Source organism: Paramormyrops kingsleyae, chromosome 2 (assembly GCF_048594095.1).
Source record: "Paramormyrops kingsleyae isolate MSU_618 chromosome 2, PKINGS_0.4, whole genome shotgun sequence".
Taxonomy (NCBI): Eukaryota; Metazoa; Chordata; class Actinopteri; order Osteoglossiformes; family Mormyridae; genus Paramormyrops; species Paramormyrops kingsleyae.
The window spans coordinates 7,602,411-7,627,871 of record NC_132798.1 but is presented as its reverse complement, the minus strand read 5'-3'; the positions used below and the strand labels follow the sequence as shown (position 1 = coordinate 7,627,871).

Below are 25,461 nucleotides of genomic sequence, written 5' to 3'. Positions count from 1 at the left end.
ACCTAGAGGACATGAAGGGTAAGAAGGTCTAGTGTTTAGCAATGGTTAAACTGGAAGCCAACAAAATAACTTGTGCCAGTTGTGCTGTACAGGTGCAATATCCATCTCGGTGCGCCTTTAATTCAATGCTGGTGTCTGTAGAGGCGCCTTTGAAACTCAGGAGCACAACTTCACAGACTCCATCCCTTCACGCTCTGGGGACCAGCCTGTTTAATACACACACGGGATTTGTGTTACATCGGCCCCCATGTGCGGCTAATGCTAATGTTTCCTACCATAAGGGCAATGATGCCATTAGCCAAGAGCCCTCCTCTTCTCTGAAAAGCCCCACAACAAGCCCCGGAGGATGCAGAGCATCAAGCAGCTTTGGAAGTGTGAATCCCAGCAGATAACGTTACGAGAAGCGTTTTACGAGGAAAGAGTCTGCATCCGTGACAACGGGCTGCAGGGATTCTTACCACCTCTCAAAAGACAGTAAACTAATTCTGTTTAAAACTTGCAGATTTAAACTGATTCTGACATTTCACACTATTCTTCACATATATATGATTTTTTTTTTGTGAAATTGCCCTTAATTCTAACAGGGAGCATGGAAGCTGATCTCTGGAGGCTGGGCTTCAGACGGCGTGGAGATGGCAGTGTGGCTCAGGCAGGGCCAGGGCCTGCCCCCCCTCCCTCTGCACAGAGGGCGGCGCCACCTTCTGATCTTAGTGACAGGATTAGACTTTCACGTGAGCACAAGGTATGTTTCCATGTCTTGCCCGACATCTGAGAACCTGCCCAGGTCCAGCTGCCCCTAGTCTCCCCACCCCCAGGCCACTCTATCGCTAAGCGCCGCCAGACGTGGAGGACGGCCCCTCCCCCCCGGGGCCCAGCAGAGGGCCGGCCGGGGCCCTTTAATGAGGATGCGGGTGCTGCGAGCTTGCGTGGGCACCCGGCACTCCATGCATGACCTGCTTATCACGGGCTCTGCCGAAAGTGCACACTGACTGGCTAACTTCATTAGCATTTCCCTTATTAGGTTCAGGCACTTTGGGAAAATAGGCTTCGGAAACCGACTTGAGATGCCTTGATTAAGCAGCCACAATTATGCGTGGAGCTGCTGAAGTCCCTTACTGGAAACAGGGGAGCAGAAAGCAGCAGCAAAGCCTGAGCTCTGGCCTTCTACCTGAAGCTCTGCTTTTGGAAAGAGATGCGTCACAGGGGAGCTCTAGCTGGATGGGATGCACGGCAGGTACAGGACGGCAGGCCCAAAGGTACTAGTGAGAAAGCCGGACAGCTGGCAAGCACATGGCACTGGCACACTGCTATCACTCCAAGGCACAGAGACCCAGCCTGCTATCACTGTGAAACACTGAGACCCAGCCTGCTATCACTCTGAGGCACAGAGACCCAGCCTGCTATCACTCCAAGGCACAGAGACCCAGCCTGCTATCACTGTGAAACACTGAGACCCAGCCTGCTATCACTCTGAGGTACAGAGACCCAGCCTGCTATCACTGTGAAACACTGAGACCCAGCCTGCTATCACTCTGAGGCACAGAGACCCAGCCTGCTATCACTCTGAGGTACAGAGACCCAGCCTGCTATCACTGTGAAACACTGAGACCCAGCCTGCTATCACTCTGAGGCACAGAGACCCAGCCTGCTATCACTCTGAGGTACAGAGACCCAGCCTGCTATCACTGTGAAACACTGAGACCCAGCCTGCTATCACTCTGAGGTACAGAGACCCAGCCTGCTATAACTCTGAGCACAGAGATCCAGCCTGCTATCACTCCAAGGCACAGAGACCCAGCCTGCTATAACTCTGAGCACAGAGATCCAGCCTGCTATCACTCTGAGGCACAGAGATCCAGCCTGCTACCACTCCGAGGCACAGAGACCCAGCCTGCTATCACTCCAAGGCACTGAGACCCAGCCTGCTATCACTCTGAGGCACAGAGACCCAGCCTGCTATCACTGTGAAACACTGAGACCCAGCCTGCTATCACTCTGAGGCACAGAGACCCAGCATGCTATCACTCTGAGGCACAGAGACCCAGCATGCTATCACTCTGAGGCACAGAGACCCAGCCTGCTATCACTCTGAGGCACAGAGATCCAGCCTTCTATCACTCTGAGGCACAGAGACCCAGCCTGCTATCACTCTGAGGCACAGAGACCCAGCATGCTATCACTCTGAGGCACAGAGACCCAGCCTGCTATCACTCTGAGGCACAGAGATCCAGCCTTCTATCACTCCGAGGCACAGAGACCCAGCCTGCTATCACTCCAAGGCACTGAGACCCAGCCTGCTATCACTGTGAAACACTGAGACCCAGCCTGCTATCACTCTGAGGTACAGAGACCCAGTCTGCTATCACTGTGAAACACTGAGACCCAGCCTGCTATCACTCTGAGGCACAGAGACCTAGCCTGCTATCACTCTGAGGCACAGAGATCCAGCCTGCTATCACTCTGAGGCACAGAGACCCAGCCTGCTATCACTCTGAGGCACAGAGACCCAGCCTGCTATCACTGTGAAACACTGAAACCCAGCCTGCTATCACTCTGAGGCACAGAGACCCAGCCTGCTATCACTGTGAAACACTGAGACCCAGCCTGCTATCACTCTGAGGCACAGAGACCTAGCCTGCTATCACTCTGAGGCACAGAGATCCAGCCTGCTATCACTCTGAGGCACAGAGACCCAGCCTGCTATCACTCTGAGGTACAGAGACCCAGCCTGCAATCACTCTGAGGCACAGAGACCCAGCCTGCTATCACTCTGAGGCACAGAGACCCAGCCTGCAATCACTCTGAGGCACAGAGACCCAGCCTGCTATCACTCTGAGGCACGGTTAGCCTGGCAATTCCTGACTGAAGGGTTCTGATGACTCAGGTGCATCTGCTGTTGCCTCTTTTCAGCCTGCAGGGTGCCAAGGAGAACGTGAGCTCTACATACGCAGGGGAATGGAGGTGCATGCTGTGGTCTTTGGGGGTGCGTATGGAGGGCGGTGCAGAGCTCGTACCAAGGGAAGACGCCTCCTCACAGCTCAGGCTGAGGGGCCCCGAGCCTTGCTGCTCAAACAGCATGAACTGGTAACGGTGGAGACCAGTGCCCCTAGGAGGGGTGGGGCGACGGTACCCTGCGGAGGAAACGGTGAAGTTTTCACTAGGAGTAAGTAAGAGGGGATATGCAGCTTGCAAACATTTATCCTTTCTTAATTTTCAGCCCGAACTTATAAATGGTAGGATAACCAAATATTCTGGCTCATGCAAAACGTCACATAACATTGTATTGTATAATGAAGAAGACCTTCACTGGAGCTCTGAAGGGAAGGCTGGTTGCCAGAAAGTATAGAGACATTCATGATTTTGTGGCGTGGTACATAGGTGATCATTTATTTGCACTAAACAAAAGATTCCTTCACTTAGGTCTAGGTGTCATGGGGTCTGGAGGGGGACAGAAGTTATCTGTAGACCTGAGAGGTTAGAAGAAGCCCCTTCCTGTAGAGGTGTAGGGGGTATCAGCCTGTGACGGAATGTGGAAAGAGCTGTTTGCCAGCTCCGCCTGTCACTCCCACCCCCAACCAGGAGGGGGAGCCCTCCTTTTGGCTCAGATGGTCGATTGCTCTGAAATGGGCCTAAACAGCATCACGTAACCTGGGGGAAAGCAAACCCTTGGCCACTGAGCCACACGGACAATTCATATCTGAACGTGTGGCACAAAACCGCAGGGCCTGGGTAGGACGGGAGGTCTGGGGGCTGCGAGCGGGTTGCCAAAGGGCTGTATTATGCCATCCCGTTATCGCGGCGAGCAACGGCTCAGGTAACCTTATCCGTGCCTCCGACAGTATGACGAGCATCCTTCTAGGTGTAGAATCCCATTAACACCCACACAAAACAAACAAAAAAAACACCAAAGAAAGCAGCTAACGAACAAACAAACAAAAACAAACAGAAATAAAGGAGGCGGAAAGAGCCCCTCCTTACCAGATAAGACGGAGCCTTTGACATCTCCCTTCCTCAGGTCGCTGCCCTGTAGGTTCAAGGGACACGGAGATCAGCTTTCGGAGCCCGCTGCGTGTCACACGCAAGCCAAATGCCCCCTGGAGGGGCACGTCGTGCACAAGCGACTCAAAACCACAGCGTGGCCACAGGGGGACTGGGTAGTGTGACAAGTCAAATACATGTGTCACCTAAGACCTGGAAAGCCCGGATTAACAGGCGACAAGGCACTGGCATGCGGGAGGCAGCCCGATCCAGGCTTAGGGTGTCAAAAACTGCATCCTCTTGGGATCCATGGTGCTTAATATCTAGAGACAAAAGACAATAGCCAGTCAAAACCGTGCCTGCGATCGGATTTCAGAATGGCAAATTCCTATTTTATTAATTGTATATGAAATCCTGGTTGCCTAGGAACAAGGATGGCAAACAGGATGGAGATGAACTGAAATAAGCATGTATTTTTTTTCTTCTCAGGACATTCCAACCCATGTCACGATAAAGCCCATCTGCTCAATGCCTTCCGCGGATGGGTGCTGTATGCAGAGAGCCCGCGTTATAAACATGGTTATTCAGTAACGCGAGCGCACATGTGTGTGTGTGTGTGTGTGTGTGTGTGGGCGGGATGGTCCGCGGTTGGCATCTTTCAGACAGTGCTCAGATCCCGCTCTCGCGGTGAGACTGGAAGTCCCCAGAAAAGGTCAAAAGCAGTCAAGTGTGAACCTTGGCACAGAAAGACAATGTCAGATGTGCGCATTGTGGCCCTGGTAGCGTCCCGCTTCTCAAGCCCCAGCTCGCCACGTATGCTTCCCCCTATGGGCCATCACTGGAACTGCGTGCAGAACGGAGGCACTGCTCTGATAAAAATCATAATAAAGGGAGAAATAATACATGTGTAGGCAACTCAAACACACACACACACACACAAACACAGACAGAGCTGTTCTTGTTGTTCTGGTTAATGTCAGAGGCTTTCTTTGAAAAGCGCTCAGGGATGACTGGGAGCTGAATAATCTATACTGATTGGTACGTAACATATTTCCATAACAACTGTTGGATAAAATTTTCAGAGGAACTGAAAGAGGAGAACAGAAAGACATACGGACTAATGGCCTGGCTCAGGAATCTCGATAAGATTCAGCAGCTGCTCACAGACACTCACTATAACATTTTTTCACCATCTTAAGTGTCAGCCTTGCCCTAGTGCTTATCCTGCGACACACCGGGTGATGGATGTCTAGCGATAGAGTCCTTTCTCCTCGGGCCTTTATTAAGGGATGGAGTGACAGCAGAGTGTGACGGCATGGAGTGACAATGGAGAGTGACAGTGGGGAGTGACAGCGAGGCGAGAATGTGAGGACTGATGGGGAATGACTGGAAAGTGACAGCAGGGAGTGACAGCAGTCATTGATAGAGGAAAATGACAGTAGGGGATGACAGTGAGGAGTGACAGCAGGTATTGACAGCAGAGAGCAAGAGTGGGGAGTGACAGCAGGGAGTGACAATGGAGAGTGATGGAGGAGTGACGACGGAGAGTGACAGCAAAGAGTGAGAGTGGGGACGGACAGCAGGGATTGACAGTGGAAAGTGACAGTGTGGGGTGACAGTGGGGAGTGACAGCAGGCATTAACAGCAGAGAGCAAGAGCGGGGAGTGACAGCAGGGAGTGACAATGGGGAATAGCTGCAGTAATTAACAGAGAAGAGTGACAGCGGCAAGTGACAGTGGTGAGTTACAGTGGGGAGTGACATCAGGCAGTGACAGCAGAGAGCACCAGCACAGAGTGACAGTTATGAGTAACAACGGGGAGTGAAAGTGAGGAGTGACAGCAGGGAGTGACAATGAAGAGTGACAGCGTGGAGTAAGAGGGGAGAGTGACATCAGCTCAGGTGTGTTTGCATGGCAGCGCATGGCCTGCCCCCTGAACCTTGCTGCAGGTTACCAGCCTGCCTGTCCTGTGGGAATCTCCAGCTACACACACTTACTCCCTTAGGAAGGAATGCATATTTCAAGCTTTAGGGAAATCAATTATAATAAGATATATTCTCATCAGAGGGAGGCCTGTAAAGACCTTCAAACTTAGGGAAAGTCCCTCTGTTTCAGTGTGACAATACACAGCTTTCGGGGAGGGAAGGGCTGTCAGTGGAAATTTTGTAATATTGTGATGCACTGCGAGAACAGATTCAAGTGACATAAATTTGTACTTAGATAACACAAACAAGCACATACTTATGCAACATGTTCAGATCGTGCTTAATTGTATTTAATCCATCCATCCATCCATTTTCTGTACACACTTGGGTCCGCACTGCCATTTACCTTCCTCCTGACCACTGTTCTCATCCTCACACACCCCCCCTACCTATTTGGTAATGGATCCGTCCCACTGCCTCGGTGAGCCGGGATGCCCCACTTACTGCTTGTGCGGAAGAGGGAGGATGTCGGACATGCTGTGCTGCACACCGTGTGCCAATGTGACTGACTTTAGCTGCTTTCTGGTTCTGGTTTCGTGGGCAGATGTGACCGCGGCCGCCGTACATACATTTTCAAATCCTGCAAGCAGCAGAGTGGCTAAGGCCCTAAGCTGAAGCATCTGAAAGCTATGGAAGGGGCAGCTGTTTGACCTTTGAATGCGGAGCAGGGCCGGCCAACCCCTTACGGGAGAGAGATGGCTGCCTTGGGCACTAACTTCTCAGGGGCACTGACCACTGACTTGCTAGGCAGTTTCACTTTGCATCGGACGGGGGGCAGCGGGGGTGATGCTTGCCTATGGTGCCACGTTAGCTAGGATCGGTACTGAGGAGGGGGTCACCCGATCTGTGGAATAACTAGCAAGGGCATGACCGAGCTTGGCCAGCAGGAACACGAGGATGATCGCGATGGGAGCTGAGGAGGACCTGACTGTATCCTGATTAGCCCTGGGGGGGGGGGGGGGCGGTCAGTCCTGGGGGGGGTCAGTCCGGCATGGGGACCCATGGGATGCAGCGGCCAGTCACTTAGGTAGTCAGCCGCTGATTGAGACTGAAGCCGTAAAATAGTTTGAATCACAGACTGAACATGCTGACTGAGGGCTTCCACCGTTTCCCGAAAATCAATTTTGAAAAAAGTGAGAAAGTCTACACAAAGAAATAAATACATAAATAATTCTGTGTCCACCTGTCCGGCTAACAAACAGCCACTTACCATCCTTAACAACTGCATGATTAAGGAACCAGAAAACTCCATCCATCCATACATCATCCAACGGTGCAGAACAGTCACATCACCGTTGGACCTGTGACCAAGGCCCTCACCCCTCCCGAAATGCTCCAGGGGCACCAGAAAAATGGCCCGACACAGCTCAGTTCACAACTGCGTATATGTCTGTCTCAAAAAAAGGCGAGCAAGATATTCTACATGTGATAGATATGTGCGAGATACGTGAAAAGAAGCATTACAATGTACTGTCGCTATGTGGCAAATGACAAATAAAGGATCATTTCATAAAAGGAGCTGTAACAGTCACTTCAGCTTGGTATACAATTCAGTTTATCATGATTTCTCTAGTTTAGATCTTTAAGAGCTCAGAAATGCGTCATTCAAAGACCTTGATTCTGACCCCTGACTTGAGGAAACACTTAAATAACGATGAGACAGCACTCAGGTGCTGTCGGACTTTATTAAAACGTCAGTATTAATAGGATGAACTGTATTCTACTCCTTCGGCTGTTCATGTTTTTTTTTTTTCTCCCTACTTGGGAGTTTTTGGTTCCTCTCCTCCGTTGTCACCTGTCTTTCTTTCTTTCTTTCTTTTTTCTTTCATTTCTTTGTCTTGCCTTTTCCCGGTTTTTGTATTATTCCATCTTAATGAAGTCGTAATGTTTTCCAAAACACCCATGCAAAGCACCTTCTGGTGACTCTGTTGCGAAAGGCGCTATATAAAAATATATTGAACTGAATTACACTGCAAGCTTTCACGGTGAGCTGCCAATCGGCATCAGACAGGCAACGGTTTCGCTCTAGCTGTGTGCCGAAATGTATCAAAACCACAGAGTCTGTTGTAGAGCGCAGTTTGTTCATTCCTGGTGTGTCATTCCCCGCATTTCTGTTTTCAGCAACACTCGTTCTGTTTGAGTGAAATATGAACAACCCTGAAGCGAGGTTGGGAGCTTCATGACACTCCGGAACATTCTGAAGTTAAGAATCCCTGTCAACATCACCTACGTTGACTGTAACTGACCAAATGTACTAAAATTACTGAGACCATCTGCTGTGTGCCGAACGCGGCAGGTTTTTCAGATCGGGAGGAATGTCTGAGCGAAAGTTACCATAATGACTCACTTTTATTTTTGTTGAGTATGACTGTGTCAGCAAAAAAAAAAAAGAACACTTTCTGGGGACCAAGCCGAGAGCATGATGGGATATCTGAGAAACCATCGAGAGGCAAGGGTCACAAAAGGTCTTCAAAATGTCAAAAAAAAAGGTTGAGGTTCACTAAGTAGGGCTTGCCGACACCACGTGGCCAAGACTGCGGTGGCAGGTAACATGTCCCCAGACGATGACAGCACCTTTAGTGGGAACGACGCCATCTGTGGGGAAATCCTACAGTGCCGTGTCAGCATGAGCGGGCCATGTGTACATCTGGGAGACCCTCACTTTACGGGACTTAACCGGTGCAGATGGAACTCAGGTAGATGAGCGGTCAGGCAAGCGCTGCCCTTCCGGCCCTGTAGAAGCCCATATGACCAGCGAGAAGGGCTGGCTATTCGCGGATCAGCGGTGAGAGTATCGGATTAGCATTTGGAGAATGCTACAGGCAGCCTAGTACAGACTTATGAACAGCTAAATTATAGCAGGGTGAACATCTGGGGGCGGGGAGGGGAGCGGGGGACTGTGCTCTTGAACCCGGCCAACACTTTAAACAACAAACATTTGGCTTGCTAGCTTTTTCCTGCTCTTGTAGCGCGGATAACTGAACTCCTTCTACAGCCTTATTTATATTCGTCACAGATGCATGTAGGGTAATGAGTGACGAGAGTGCTCTTAAATGCCAATAAAGCTCCCAGGATGCAAACTTGTCAGCCTTCTGGCCTTCCCAGGGGACAACGGAGGGCATGACTAAAGGATCACTGTAAGGCACATGCCGGAGGAGGAGGAGGAGGTGAAGGAGAAGGAGGTGAAATCCATACAACTGGAGGGGCTTTACCCAAATTTATTCGGAACGGCCCAGGATACACTTCTCAGTTTTACATGTTACCAAATCAGATAGTGGCCTTGCCCGCCCTAATTTTAAGCTCTATCATTGGGCATTTTAGGGCTATGAGCACTTGGACAGCCGCTGACAGTGCAGTGCCATAAAGAAGCACTGAATCAGCTACAGTGCATCCCCACAGACTCCGGGATTTACCTTTCACCACGGTAGGTCGTCGTAAATCACGATACCAACTTGGCAGCATGTAGCGGCATGGTGCAACGCCGAAAAAGCAACTGGTCATTCAAAGAAAATCTCTCAACAACCTCCTTTATGGAATAATTTCTACCTTCTATCAGACTATAAACCGTTGGTTTATCCCCTCTGGTCATCCAAGGGCGTTTCCACATTTTCCAATATATTCGATTCCAGGATATTCAAAAAGAATACAGTCTACCTGGCTTCTCATTTTTCTTGTACCTCAGGCTACGATCCGCAATGATGGCCTGCAGCGTGCCATGGAATTCTGTCTTAAATGATCACCCAATGTTTAGCTGGATCGATCCGGTCAAGGCCTCTAAAGGTGCAGTCGCAAAAATTTACAACAGCTCACTCCTTAGCATCCATAAGCCTTTGACGATTCTATCAAAATGAGATTTAGTACTTTCTTGGTTAGGATTCCACCCGGATGGTCGAATCTTTGCCTTACTTCCAAAAACCTTAGTCATGTACTTATTCACTTTAAAACTATCCGTCGTTTCTGTTGTACACCCTACAAACGGTATCTCATGAAACTTACTCCCCATCCACACTGCAACACTGATACTACCGGTATGTTGCTACATATGTCCTGGGACTCCCCAATGATCCAACATTTGTGGAAGCTTGTCACTCATATGTTACAGCATGTGATCTTACACGACTACACTTTGATTTGGGCCCTTGCTTAATGATGACTCAAGGTACCAGTTCTCATTGCGTGATAAAAAAAAAAAACTGTTAATGGCAGGCTTTACAGCTGCTAAGAAAATTATACTACAGCAATGGATACACCCAGATACAAACCTGAAGCAATTCTAGGTTGTCTCATTCCATTATATTGTCTGTTTAGATTATATGACTGCAAAGATTAATAAGGCAAAAGCAATCACCGTAAATATCTGGAGGAATGTAACTGCTGCTCTTAAAGAGCTTCTTTGAATAGTCCAGCTTATATGAGTTTGTTGCCAATGTGAGTCAAGTGCAAAAAGTTGTTATATGTCCCCCCCCCCACCCTTTTTTTCCCTTTCTCTCACTGTTTTCTTTTTGTCAGTTATTCTTGTGGTATCTCTGTCCTGTACATGCCTTCTGACAAACTGACAAAATGACCATAAAAATATCATCACAACTGGATGGGCTTTTCAGCCAGACTAAACTGGTGACCATTCCGAGAGGCGTCGCCGGATCATCTCAAAGGCCGAAGGGAATATCCCGTCCGTGCATGCCAAAGGTCAAAGGTACACAGAAGGCTGCTTTTTCACGTGCAGAGATAAAGCAAACATGTGTTCTGGCACCATGCCGAAATCCTGCAAAAAATCAGTGTATAAGTCAGATGTATAATCAGCTGTCGGCAGTGTGTGAGTGAGCAGTTTGGTTATAAAAACAATGCTAAGGGGCGAGAGAAACTTGAATCCTCTGAGTATGTAAAACTGCTCAAGTGTGACTGACTGCTGCTTAACCCCCCCCCCTCCCACCCGGGATCATGGGGGGTGTGTAGACCTTTATTTAGAATAAGCAAATAAAGCCCATAGAATCCAGAATCATTGCCATAGCAACAGGTAGTCAACATTCAAGAGCGAAAGTCGCCGTTTCCCCCCACGGCGGCCGCTGGTGCTGATCTCCCCAAGTGCCTCGCCGAGCGCGCTCAGTCTGAACCCGTGTGCCTCGCCGAGCGCGCTCAGTCTGAACCCGTGTGCCTCGCCGAGCGCGCTCAGTCTGGACCCGTGTGCCTCGCCGAGCGCGCTCAGTCTGAACCCGTGTGCCTCGCCGAGCGCGCTCAGTCTGAACCCGTGTGCCTCGCCGAGCGCGCTCAGACTGGACCCGTGTGACTCGCCGAGCGCGCTCAGTCTGAACCCGTGTGACTCGCAGAGCGCGCTCAGTCTGAACCCGTGTGACTCGCAGAGCGCGCTCAGTCTGAACCCGTGTGCCTCGCCGAGTGCGCTCAGTCTGGACCCGTGTGCCTCGCCGAGCGCGCTCAGTCTGAACCCGTGTGCCTCGCCGAGCGCGCTCAGTCTGAACCCGTGTGCCTCGCCGAGCGCGCTCAGTCTGAACCCGTGTGCCTCGCCGAGCGCGCTCAGACTGGACCCGTGTGACTCGCCGAGCGCGCTCAGTCTGAACCCGTGTGCCTCGCAGAGCGCGCTCAGTCTCAACCCGTGTGCCTCGCCGAGCGCGCTCAGACTGGACCCGTGTGCCTCGCCGAGCGGCTCAGTCTGAACCCGTGTGCCTCGCAGAGCGCGCTCAGTCTGAACCCGTGTGCCTCGCCGAGCGCGCTCAGTCTGAACCCGTGTGACTCGCCGAGCGCGCTCAGACTGGACCCGTGTGCCTCGCCGAGCTCGCTCAGTCTGAACCCGTGTGCCTCACACCTATTACCATGACATTTTCATGTGGCACACAGCTCTCCCAGTGGAGTGGGGGTGTGGCAGCGATATGGTGGGGAGTAGCAAGGCACTATCATCTGCCGTCCTGAACATCCCCAATGCGCTGAGCTGATTAAGACTTGTTCACTTTTCCCTCCTTTCTGGGAAAAGCTGGGGAATACAGCAGAAAATATTTAGGCCTAGACTGGCTTATCAATGTAAACCAGGTATTACAGAGGGGAGACAACGCCCCCTATAGCTCAAGGTCAGAAGGACATCCTTGCGCCCTCTATCCCAGTGACGCCTGCATTACTTACAGCCGTACCGACTCATTCATGAAGAAACTGACTGCAGCAGCGGAAGTTCAGTAGCTCTCTCAGGAATACAACAGCATTGTCCCTCAGGGGACTTGATCTGGCACGCGTTACAAGTGAAGATAGCCAGCAAGCCCAGGTACCTGCCGACCAATGTCTGAACCGAGGGCCGTAAGGGAACACGGGCCTCCTTCCAGAGGACAGGATTTTAGAAAACAGCAATGAAGACGCCGGCCAATCATGATTCTGGGGGCAGGAAGCTTCCAGCATCTTCACATGTGGCTCACGGGGGGGTGGGGGCGGGGGGGGAGCTCATTTACGAGACGCAGCTTCACAGAGGACCCATCCCACACAGCACTCTAGAGAAGCAACCTTTGCATTGTTGCCTCTTACTTTCTTTTGTCTGAAACGACGTGTGCGGTGGAAACACACCAAGCTGGGTCCACAAAGCAGCACAGCCTTTAGATTTTACCAGAAATGACAGCCAAACGCAACTCCTAGAAGATTAGAGTGATCCAATCCGATTTTACATGAAGGATCAAGCATTTCCCCCAAATCTTTTACAAGCGTCATTCAGATTAAAAAATGATAATTTACTCAAGCTATTCTGACTGATTGGACAGTAAACTCATTGCAGGATGTTATTCATTATGGAAATATCAGAGTACACCTGAAGTATTTCAGTAAGTATTCAGACTGATGTATCCTTCATGATTCAATAATCACATTTGGTGGAAACATAGCAAGATATAATTACAAAATTAAGGTTAATGATGTATTACGGTCTAAGTATAGCTAATCCAGCATAAGACACACTAAGGAAGCTTAGAAACTTCCGGAAAAGGCTCAGCAGTAAAAGCATATTTAAGGGCTTGTGCTCGCTGATGGTGTGGCATATGGGGCGGGGGGAGGGCAGGGTGTCACTCGAGGACTCTTCTTACAAGACGCTGCAACCGTACAATGCAGGAACTCACCAATGACATGCAGATGGGCCCCCAGCATCTGGGCGGGGGGAGGGGGCAGGGGGGTCGCCTGAGTTTATGCACAAGGGTCCCCCCAGGAAAGCCGGGAGCTGTCCCTCTTAAAATGGCAAAAGCATGGCACTCCCCCCCCCCCCCCCCCCCACGTAAAGCTGGAGGAGAGAGCGGATCAGGGAGGAGGATGCGAGTTGGCATCCTGGTCCACGCCCCCCCCCCCCCCAATCACTGCAGAGACACTACCGTCCCCGCAGCACTGACACGCGGAAGAAACTCATGCCCCCACCTGACATCTGCATAGCACTGACATGCGAGATGTAATCCCATTCATCTGTCCGGGACTTTTTTAAGGTGACTGGCCATAACAAGGGCTGTAACTCATACAGAGGGGCCAACCTTGGCTTTAGCCAATTATATGTTTCAAATCAGTGAGTGACAGAGAAGGGGGCACCCCAGGGGCCAATCAGCTTTCAGCTGGGACCGGTCCCCCCGTAGCCCCACCCACATATATACTCAAGCATCCAGACTGTCATCTCCAAATGGAATACCTATACACTACATACCAGCTGACTACTATAACTAGTTTAACGCAGTATCTGAACCTCCTTAAATCAATATAGTTAAGAGACACTATAATAACTAGTTGGTTGTTGCTGGTAAGGGATAAATATGGCACTGGTCACTGGCTGCACCACATGCTCATTGTGAGCCCGTCACCGTGTGTTTTCAGGTTTGCGATGACACACCGAACGCACGGGAAGCAATAATATTATTACTCATTACTCACATTAATCACGATGAGCGTTATTACATTATCGTTGGTTTGCCCGTCTGAGCGTGTGGCTGCACCTGCCCGGCAAGCGGCGGATTGTCTGCCGGTGTCACCGAACGTCACCGGGAGGCAGGAGGGAGGGAGGCAGGGCTGTCACAGCAGAGCCCGCCGCATCTGCTGCGACGATGCAGCACCCGAGGAGTCCCCAAGATGGATCCTCCCGCAGGACTCACCTGGTGGGATGCGGGGTGGGGGGTGGGGGGTGGGGGGGAAGCGGCGCGGTGCTGGTGATTGGTGGGGAGGGGGGGGTTGCCCACATGCCCACCTACCTCCTTGCTTGTGTGGGTGAGAGAGAGCGTTCCACTGTCAGCATAGTTTACTCACGACACTCCCCCCTCCCCCCCCAAACCAGCCTCCTTCCCTCCCTCCTTCCCTCCCTCGCTCCCTGCAAGCCTACACCTACGGGAGCGAGCACCCACGTCCTTCCGAGGCGAAGACGAGGGCAGCGCTTTCTGCCGCTTTAATCGCAGCCGGGGGAGAGAGAGAAGAGGAGAGAGCGTGACAGATGGCGTTCACAGCTCTATTTCTGAGACTGGACGTTCACCACCGGCACCAGCGCACCCCCCACCCCCCCCACCCGCGCTCGGAGCGAAGCCCGTGCCAGTCCCCCCCCCCCCAGTTGCTTTCTGCTGAAAGGGAGCTGATTCCTCACATAGTCATTGTGAATTAGCACGCCGCAGTCCTGCTCTCCGCGTGCAGCAGAACGACACGTCTCGAACCGTCGGCTCTCAAAAGGACAAGCGACACGTGTTAAGATATTCCAACATGCGGCCGCCGCCGTTCCAGGCAGATCTGGAACAACATGGAGCATCAATGGTTAACGGCGCTTTGCTGTTGATGTGTGCTATGCCCCGCCCCCCCCACTTCCACCCCAAGGGACATTTTATTGGCATTTGTGTAAACGGCATTACACAAGAAATTATGATAGGTGTGCATGTACGGGATAAATTTTATATTTCTGATCAGTTATTCCAGCGATGTTCAGTAAAATCCACGGGTGTTCAGCAAAGTACATGATTTGAATTTCCGCTTTCAAAAAACACAGCTACGAAAGAGCTCTCCCAACATATAAAAATGCTTCTGAAGGTCCCCAAGAAACGTTCCCCTTGATTTCTTGGTACCTGCTGACCACGCTATGAATCAACGGTACTTTACGGTATGGTATTTTTCTCCTCGGGCAGCCAAACTGCCGTGACGCAGCCGGTCGACCGGACGGTCAAACATCTTCGCACACTGCTCTGAAATCAATCAGATCTCCCTTTTTCCACCATCAATTATTTTGTGCCTCACTGGAGCTCATACGCTCCCATCGTCAGCTACGTGACAGTCCTGGGAGGTCTTCACTGGATCCAGCATCGCCATGCTGCAGGAAAAGAAGAAGGACAGCAATCAAGCCTTAAAACTTTCCCCATTGCCATACAAGCTCTTCCCTTTCAAAAAAGGCACCTACAATGTTGGTAATCTCTTCAAACCCAGCACATTGTCGCTGGCTCCCATCCATCCTCTACAGAACCTTGACAAAGTCTTACTGCTTTAATCTCTTGCCATTTCGCTGGAGAATTAAATTCTAAGCACTGATGAGAGAGCGTCGATCAAAGGCACTCAGGTGGAAACTCATTTCTTTAAATAGTTCCTGGGATCCTCTATCCTGGCATTGGTATCAGCCTTCCTATCCTCTGCGTGTTCTCTAATCGTTTTCTGCATGCTCTACATGTTTCGACATGAAACACGTTCATTATTTGCATTTTTTTTAACGTTCTAAGACGGCACGGTGTTCCTCGGCATTACAAAATGAAAAAACCTGTAGCTATGAGGCCTCAACCACAATATTACAGAGAAACAGACATCATGCACAGTGTTAATCCATAATGCATGTTAATTAACATAGTAATACGGCCTATTAAAAAACAGACGTACTTTCAGCTAGTCCTCCTTTGTTTTAGAGCCATTCAAAGCATAAAGAAAACTCAGAGGTGAACAGGCAGTTATCTCTCTGTGCACTGCATTTCCATGGCATGATTTCATCGCAAGGTTTCAGTTTACTGTTGCCATGACACTTTCTGTACTTTTGGTTTCATAATAAAGTCAATGATGGAGACGCCTTATTTCTCGCATTCTGTTATATATTTATGCTTCTCCAAAAAGTTCTGTAACCCATGATCTACAGTAGCATTGGACTCTGGAGGAAACCACTAGATGCTAAATATTACACAGGAGGTCACCTGTCGTCCGTCGTTTTATAATTTGTATAGTTATTTATATGACGGCTGTTGCCCTGGGGGTCTGTCTCACCTACAGAACTCATCCCAGCCCACCTGAGTCAAGGTCTCACCTACAGATCCCAATCCAGCCCACCTGAGTCAGGGTTTCACCTACAGAACCCAACCCAGCCCACCTGGCTCAGGGTCTCACTTACAGAACCCAACCCAACCCACAATAGTAAGGGTCTCACCTACAGAAGCCAACCCAGCCCACATGAGTTAGGGTCTCACCTGCAGAACTCAACTCAGCCTACACGAGTAAGGGTCTCACCTAGAACCCAACCCAGCCCACATGAGTTAGGGTCTCACCTTCAAAACCCAAACCAGACCACCTGAGTCAGAGTCTCACCTGCAGAACTCAACTCAGCCTACACGAGTAAGGGTCTCACCTAGAACCCAACCCAGCCCACATGAGTTAGGGTCTCACCTTCAAAACCCAAACCAGACCACCTGAGTCAGAGTCTCACCTGCAGAACTCAACTCAGCCTACACGAGTAAGGGTCTCACATAGAACCCAACCCAGCCCACATGAGTTAGGGTCTCACCTTCAAAACCCAAACCAGACCACCTGAGTCAGAGTCTCACCTGCAGAACTCAACTCAGCCTACACGAGTAAGGGTCTCACCTAGAACCCAACCCAGCCCACATGAGTAAGGGCCTCACCTACAAAACCCAATTTGACCCACTCAGGGGCAGCAACGGAACGGGTTTCAGAACCCAACGGAAGTCGGGGCAGTGTTTTTCCTATAGAACCCAAATTGGCCCACCCAGAAGAAGGGTCTCACCTATAGAACTTTATCTAGCCCACCCACAGGTAGGCTCACACCCACAGAGTCCATGAAGATGCTCATCGATTAGCAAGGGCCCAGAACATTGTGGGGGTGCTGCAGATTCACTCCACTGCTTCATCAGCTTGAAAAATTAGCTCCCCTAACAACGCCCTGAGTCGACTAATGACTTGGTTAAGGGAGAATCATTTACTGGCGCTAATAAACACGCTTAACAGCACAAACAGAGCAGTTAATAAGAGAACTCCACGCTTCCGCCGCATTGTTAACACGCTGTTTCAGGACCACCCCCCCCAACATGTGCTCTACTCGCTTTGACGACTGCATCACTCAAGCTGAGGGCTGCTGATAACTAGACAGTGATGAAACGTTCGGGAGAATGCAGCGGGTTTTGCGATACAACGGAAAACGTGACAACCAGCGCGGGCGACCGGAGTGCCGCGGTACGCCTCGCTCTCGTGGAGCCGCCGCTCTCACAGCACGAGCCTGGATGCGGCCCCCTTCGCAGAGTACGCCGCGTCCGGGGACGCCTTGCATAAGCACTCAATAATGCTAAAGCGCTTCCAAAGGCTCTCCGCGAGTCTCTTAGCGGCGGCTGACCGATCTGCCGTGCCGCGCTCGTAAGTGAGGCCTCCGCTCCAGCCAATCTGCCGCATCCTCCGAAACTGACGGGGAATCGTCCTCCTGACAATGCCCACGACAAAGCTGCAGCTACGTGACGGCTAAAACTGATTCTAAAACAGGTTAAGGGCAGAAGGAAATAGCAGGAGCACCCCCCCCCCCATCCCCCCCCCCGCCCCCAGCCTCCCGTTCCCAAGGTAACAGTCGGTTAGACCGGGGGCTGACTGACTCATTTGGAGGGAATCCTGGAACAAGGCGGCCCACTCACCCCACCCCCAAGTTCATCAACACAACAAGCAAACAAAGAGCTGACAAGTCCCCACACGGGCTTCCCACTGCTGGGGGACGCCGTCAAGCCAGAGGCCTGCCTCTCCAGGGTGGGGGGGTGTCACATGGGACGTGCCGAGAGAAGCCCGGAGCCCAGTGACAGCACTGCGTCAGGAGCGTAGCAACAAAAAATGCTTTATTTTGGCCCACTTTCATACCACGGCTTGTCACCTTGTTTTCTAACCCAGTAGACACCTTCATCCACCAGTTAGCTGTTTCTTCTTCAGCCTCCTCGAGAAAAAGCCACTTAATTCAAGAATACAGCAAGAATACCTGACCGCTGCATCAAAAACAAGTTGCGCCTGCGATTCCTGAGCCTAAAACACTTATCAAACACGACGTAAACGGTCTGTCTTTTAACCCAAATGAAAAGAATTTTGTTGCTCAGCCGAAAACGGTTTTGAGAAAGCGCATAAGGTGACTGGATCCTGAAAATACCTGGAGTCTCTGCACTGAAGAAATGTAAACCCTTACAAAACAGGAAAACAATCCAACGTCTGCAGAGAACCAGCCTTGTTCAACAAGCTCCTTAAGTACTACACAACAGATGGGGCGTTTAGCGGCAGTAAACTTTGATGTTCGAGTGGCAAACTCTGGCATTCAACAGCTACATTTTTAAAATACAACTATAGCACTTAGAAAATGAAGCATAGAACAGAGTGGCAATAAACGTCCCGACTGCCAGGGTTCGAAAACCTGCTCTACTGAATGGGAGGGGGGAGGTGAAGAGGATGAGGAAGGTCATTTAGGGTTTGAACACCCACAACTTAAGGTGGCTCAATTGAAAGATTTGTCAAAAAAGCTCAACGGGGGGGGTAATTAAATCTGATTAGTTCAAAGTTAGTCAATTCCCATACAATAGCAACGTACAAAATGGGGGCATAGAGATTTGAGGGGCAGGCCGGATGGGTGACACGAGACCAAAGTCCCAACATCTCGCTCATTGCAAAATAACCACCCGCGTCATGAATCACGAGCGCCACAAACGGCATAGGCTGTATGGTACGAACACCAGGGCTCAGCAGAGCCGTACATCTGCGCGCTTTAGCGCTCTTGGCACAGCCAGCCAGAAACATGGGCGGCATCGCTGTCTGTCCTGCATAGCGGTGCGGGGATCCAGCGGGGTCCCCAATCCCCAGAACGCCGCGACCCGCCGCTCCATGTTTCTGCACATTTTACATACATTATCAAGATGGGCTCACCAGCACGCTCTGCCTCGTTAGTGCGCGGCGTGCGTTAGCCCGCGTCCCTCGTGATTACCGGCACGCGGAGCTGCTGCCAAGGGATTTAAGAGCTCGGGTTTTTTTTTTTTTTTTTTTTTTTTTGAAAATGCTAGATATTTAATTCTTCTATTATAATTGAGATTGAAACAGAGCAGGGGTTATGGTAACCGCTGGAAACCGGTGCTACTTCACAGCGAGGTTAATGAACCGCGGTTCCTATGGGAGGTGGAGTACGGCGCTAATTTGACAAACGTGGGAAATAAATGCTTTTATGCTTTTATTGGCGGTGACCAAAAAACGGCCTTTGCCAGAATGAAAGGTTTCAGGCTTGTGGGTTCTCCACTATCCGACGCAAGATGGCTAAAAAAATAATAATAGAAAAAAACACAGTGATGCAGAATGCATTTGTAGGACAGAAGTACTTAATTGTTTCAATAGCAATTACAGGGTACGCCGTTTCTTCATTAATTCCTTTTTTCGTGGAAAACATACTGTGAAGCATAAAAGTGGAGCTTTTGGTAAAAAAGAGGCCTTGTGAATGAGCCGTTTTGAGTGACAGAACTCCAACTTCGTTAGCTGATACGTGCTTTCCTCTATTGCCCCAATGGCGTATTCAATCACGCACCCCCTCCAGCTCTAGTGGGCCCACAGGTCTGGCTGAGTGACTCCAAAGTGAATGAGACCCCCCACCTGAAGGACATCCCCACCTCTCCTGCTTTACCTGCAACGACCCTCCTCTGGCAGGACACAGAACGGTAGGGGAAAGTCTCTGTCCCTTTCGTCACCAGTAAACTCCCATCATGCCCTCCAGACCCAATAAAGCACCGTGCAAAAATACATGGAGCACCTGACAGGTCTGGGGGCTTTCCATCGCCCCCCCTCTATACCTGGGAAGCACATCATTGGACCCAGCCACAGCATGACCTGTGACCTATACTGGTTCTAGCCTGTACATTTCTGTACCATTCATGGTGCTACTGACATGGCAGCTTAAGGAAAATCTGGGTGCAGAACACAGAAAAAGCTACCCCCCCCCCCCCCAAGGAACTTTACTTGCAGCCTCTATCAGAGAGCACACTGTTTAAAATGTCGCAGATCTATGCTATTGCCCTTTTCACACCAGTGGCAGAATAAAATCCAAAAAAAACACTGGGAATTTGGCAGGATGATCCGGAGTGTTGTGGTATTTTCTTGGGCGTGAAGCGCTGTCCGGACAGGCCGCACCATGACTGCGGTGACGCGCTGTGTCCACGAAAGAAAACACACCATGCCTTGCACCATATTTTTCCATTTTACCATCGCAGAAAATATGCATATTCGTGGACACGAATGAAGATTCACAAAAAGACCCTTGAATGAATATTTCAGCAGGAAAACTACAGAGAAAATAACATATTAGATTTTACTCAAAATGAACATGGCATGATATGAGTTTTTGGTGGGGGACCGGCATCTCCAGAACCTCTGCAGGTAGAGGTGCGAGTGCTCCACTGGGCCGAGGTTGCCCTCCATGGAGAAAGCTGCCTCAGCGCTCCCTCCGAAGCCACTCTGACTCACCCCTGTGGAATCAGGGTGCAGCTGGTATAACAGCGACAGGATGGAGCGTGAAGTAGCCAAGGCAATCTGGAGCAAGCGATCTGGCCACTGGCTGAGTCACGGCACAAGGCAAGCAGCCGGCCCGGGGTATTACTAACCCAACTGAAGCACACAGCCGGCCCGGGGTATTACTAACCCAACTGAAGCACACAGCCGGCCCGGGGTATTACTAACCCAACTGAAGCACACAGCCGGCCTGGGGTATTACTAACCCAACTGAAGCACACAGCCGGCCCGGGGTATTACTAACCCAACTGAAGCACACAGCCGGCCCGGGGTATTACTAACCCAACTGAAGCACACAGCCGGCCCGGGGTATTACTAACCCAACTGAAGCACACAGCCGGCCCGGGGTATTATGAACCAAAACTGAGGCACGTAGCCGGCCCAGAGTATTACTAACTGAACCAAAGCACACAGCTGGCCCGGAGTATTACTAACTGAACCAGAACATGTAGCTGGCCCAGAGCATTACTAACTGAACCAAAGCACACAGCTGGCCTGGGATATTACTAACTGAACCGGAGCATGTATCCAACCCGGAGTATTACTAACTGAACCAAAGCACACAGCTGGCCCAGAGTATTACTAACTGAACCAGAACATATAGCTGGCCCAGAGCATTACTAACTGAACCAAAGCACACAGCTGGCCTGGGATATTACTAACTGAACCGGAGCATGTATCCAACCCGGAGTATTACTAACTGAACCAGAACATGTAGCTGGCCCAGAGCATTACTAACTGAACCAAAGCACACAGCTGGCCTGGGATATTACTAACTGAACCGGAGCATGTATCCAACCCGGAGTATTACTAACTGAACCCAAACACACAGCTGGCCTGGGATATTACTAACTGAACCAAAGCACACAGCTGGCCCGGAGTATTACTAACTGAACCAAAGCACACAGCTGGCCTGGAGTATTACTAACTGAACCAGAACATGTAGCTGGCCCAGAGCATTACTAACTGAACCAAAGCACACAGCTGGCCCGGAGTATTACTAACTGAACCCAAGCACACAGCCAGTCCAGGGTACTACTAACCGAACCTGGGCATGTACCTGGCCCGGGGTATTACTAACCAGACCAAAGCACATAGCCGGGCCGAGGAATTACTAACCAAACCGAAGCACACTGAAACACGTAGCTGGCCTGGGGTATTACTAACTGAAACAAGGCATGGGAGCCAGCTCGGAGTATTACTAACCAAACCTGAGTACATAGACAGCCCAAAGTATTATTAACTGAACCAAAGCACATAGCCAGGCCAGGGTATTACTAACCAAACTGCAGAACGTAGTTGGCCTGGGGTATTACTAACCAAATTGAAGCACATAGCAGGCCTGGGGTATTACTAACCAAACTGAAGCACATAGCAGGCCTGGGGTATTACTAACGAAACTGAAGCACATAGCAGGCCAGGGGTATTACTAACCAAACTGAAGCACATAGCAGGCCTGGGGTATTATGAACCAAAACTGAGGCACGTCGCCGGCCCAGAGTATTACTAACCCAACTGAAGCACATAGCTGGCCCGGGGTATTACTAACCAAACTGCAGCACATAGCAGGCCTGGGGTATTACTAACCAAACTGAAGCACATAGCAGGCCTGGGGTATTACTAACCAAACTGAAGCACATAGCTGGCCCGGGGTATTACTAACCAAACTGAAACACATAGCCGGCCCAGTTTATTACTAACCAAACCGCAGCACAGGAGTCAGCCCGGGGTATTACTAACCAAACTGAAGCACATAGCAGGCCTGGGGTATTACTAACCAAACTGAAGCACATTGCAGGCCTGGGGTATTACTAACCAAACTGAAGCACATAGCTGGCCCGGGGTATTACTAACCAAACTGAAGCACATAGCAGGCCTGGGGTATTACTAACCCAACTGAAAGACATAGCAGGCCTGGTGTATTACTACCCAAACTCAGTAGTTAGTCTGGTTCAGTTCAGTTGGTAATACTCCAGGCCAACTCCTGTGCTTCAGGTCAGTTAGTAATACTCCGAGGCACAGTGGGCAAAGAAGGGGGATTGAGAAAAGATTTTTAATGTGATATGTGTATATATGCATTTAACACGAAAATAAAAGTTCAAGTGCTTACAAAAGATTTCTGTTGAGACATTCAAATGGTAGAGTCAGAATTTGGCGTAAACAGAATGAGAACATGGATCCATCATGCCTTGTTACCACTGTGCAGGCTGGTGGTGGTGGTGTAATGGTGTGGGGGATGTTTTCTTGGCACACTTTAGGCCCCTTAGTGCCAATTGGGCATCGTTTAAATGCCACGGCCTACCTGAGCATTGTTTCTGACCATGTCCATCCCTTTATGACCACCATGTACCCATCTTCTGATGGCTACTTCCAGCAGGATAATGCACCATGTCACAAAGCTCGAATCATTTCAAATTGGTTTCTTGAACATGACAATGAGTTCACTGTACTAAAATGGCCCCCACAGTCACCAGATCTCAACCCAATAGAGCATCTTTGGGATGTGGTGGAACGGGAGCTTCGTGCCCTGGATGTGCATCCCACAAATCTCCATCAACTGCAAGATGCTATCCTATCAATATGGGCCAACATTTCTAAAGAATGCTTTCAGCACCTTGTTGAATCAATGCCACGTAGAATTAAGGCAGTTCTGAAGGCGAAAGGGGGTCAAACACCGTATTAGTATGGTGTTCCTAATAATCCTTTAGGTGAGTGTATACAGTAGCTAAAGAAATATCAAAATGAAAAATAATAATATTCACCCATAAACAAATAATTTATCTTTACGAAAGTATTATCATAATATGTTAAGACATGAAAATGTGAATTCGTCTATCGTTATGAGAAGAGCTGCAGCCACGTGGTAAACGAGCCGCAGGTTGCCGACCTCTGGGTTAACCGATGGCGATAACCAACGGGTTAAAACTTGTGTCTGAATCTTAAGCCTCACTTTCATGCCCGACCCGTTCGACTGACGCAGGAAGCTGACCGCTGACAGTCGGTTTGCACAGTGCAGTAAAAAGCAGAATGTTAAAGTTAATGTTTAACCACAGAAAACGCTGCTTTACATTCCCCCGATATCCTGACCCCTCAGATAAGATTTCTATTCTCAAGGCTCCTACACCAAAAACAAAGAAAATCTATTTTCTGCGGTGTTTTCATAATTGCATACATTCACATTCATGATGACTCACGCTTTGGTAAAACACTGGAAAAGTTTGTTGTTTGGCCATTTTTATGGTCCTGTTGTTTGCCTATTTATTTATTTTAATGGTATAATTAACATATATTTCTGTACAGCTGAATTTGGCCCACAAAAAACACACAAACACACACACACACACACACACACACAGTGGAGTCCTGTTGTCTGTCTATTTTAAGTGGGCTTAATTGTGGATGAAGTGTTTGAAACAGCTTGCCTTCCTCCCCCTCGACATGCCCCGAGAGCGGTCACAGTGCCCCCCCCTCCCCACCCCCACCCCCAGAGAACGGGCTTTCCTCGATGGCTCCAGCCTCTCCATCCTCCGCGCTCCTCAGCTCCGTTCTCCTCCTCCTTCATCTATGCCAGGATTGTCCGGCTTATGCAAGCACAGGTAGGCGGGCTTCACTGCCCCCCCCCCCCCCCCATCCCCAGCGCCACCCCCCAGCCCATCACCTAGAAATGCCACTCACACCCAGAAGACCACAAGGGATTCTGTGTAGCTGACTTGGCATTTGCGTGAGCGTGTGTGTGTGTATGTATGTGTATATATATTAAATATATATATTGTAGTGGGTGACAAAGAGGAGCTTGTGTGGGGGCCGTCTGTCTGCAACGGCTTGGAAGCATCTTCTCAGGGAGAACCAGGATTTCGTACATACAATAGATGTGGGTGTGGGGGGGGGCACAGCTTTGGAGGAATGACTCTGAATACAGATGCTGGTGTTAAACTCCGTTTGTGTGGATAAACTCTCATTTGGTATAAAGCGTCTGCTGTATGACAGGGCGGATTACAGTTATCTCTCTGCCTCGTTCTCCTGGGCGAACTGCTGTATGTAGGACACTAATATTGTGTGAATGGCGAGCACTTACTTAATGACAGAGATTAAACCACGGCCTTGCAGATGCTGTAAGAGCGCACGACGCATGGATACCTCTCCCCAGCTGGGAGACTCGACACGCTGCAGACGTCGCATTAAAAAAATACAAGACACTCCCAGGTCATCAGATCTCACTGTGGAATGTTCCAGAAAATCAAACCTCAGTATTTGGGTACCCCCCCCCCCCCATCCAAACTTGACCCACGCAGAATCCGGACCCCCTTCCCACCGAGCACGCCCCGGCCCACCTTGCTGCGGCAGAGAGACCGGCGCTGCACAGTTGTTATGGTGATGGCAAGCGGATGGGAAGGTTACTGTGTGTGTGTGTGTGTGTGTCACAGAGAGCGAATGTGTGTGTGTGAAGACTGGGGAATGGAGCGAGCGAGAGACAACGGAGGATTCTTATGTAATTTCCCCTTTAGGTAGGAAAAAAAACCAAACAAAAACACACACACACAGACACACACACACAGACACACACACACACACACACACACACACACATTAACACAAAGCAGCGGCAGCCATGGCAGCCCACACTCGGCATAACCTGCGTGTAAGTTAGCTGACAACTAGGGTGAGCCGCTCAGCGTAATTATAATGTGATTACTGCCTCTCCAACCGCTGCCTGAGGGGGTGTGAACAGCAGTGCACAGGAA

At 50.1% G+C, this 25,461-nt stretch overlaps 1 protein-coding gene across 3 annotated transcripts in view; it reads right to left on the bottom strand.

Moving 5' to 3' along the window:
* LOC111838970 (phosphatidylethanolamine-binding protein 4) overlaps positions 1-25,461 on the bottom strand; it is a 75,549-nt gene that overhangs the window by 7,769 nt on the left and 42,319 nt on the right. For all 3 annotated transcript variants that reach the window (XR_011984662.1, XR_002837004.2, XM_023802474.2), the window contains exons 5-6: positions 3,979-4,024; positions 3,015-3,131 (exon numbers count right to left, since the gene is read on the bottom strand). Coding sequence is in view for 1 of the 3 variants with exons in the window: in XM_023802474.2 (XP_023658242.1) it covers positions 3,015-3,131; positions 3,979-4,024 (163 nt within the window). In the remaining 2 variants the exon portion in view is untranslated. The remainder of the gene's footprint in view (positions 1-3,014; positions 3,132-3,978; positions 4,025-25,461) is intronic.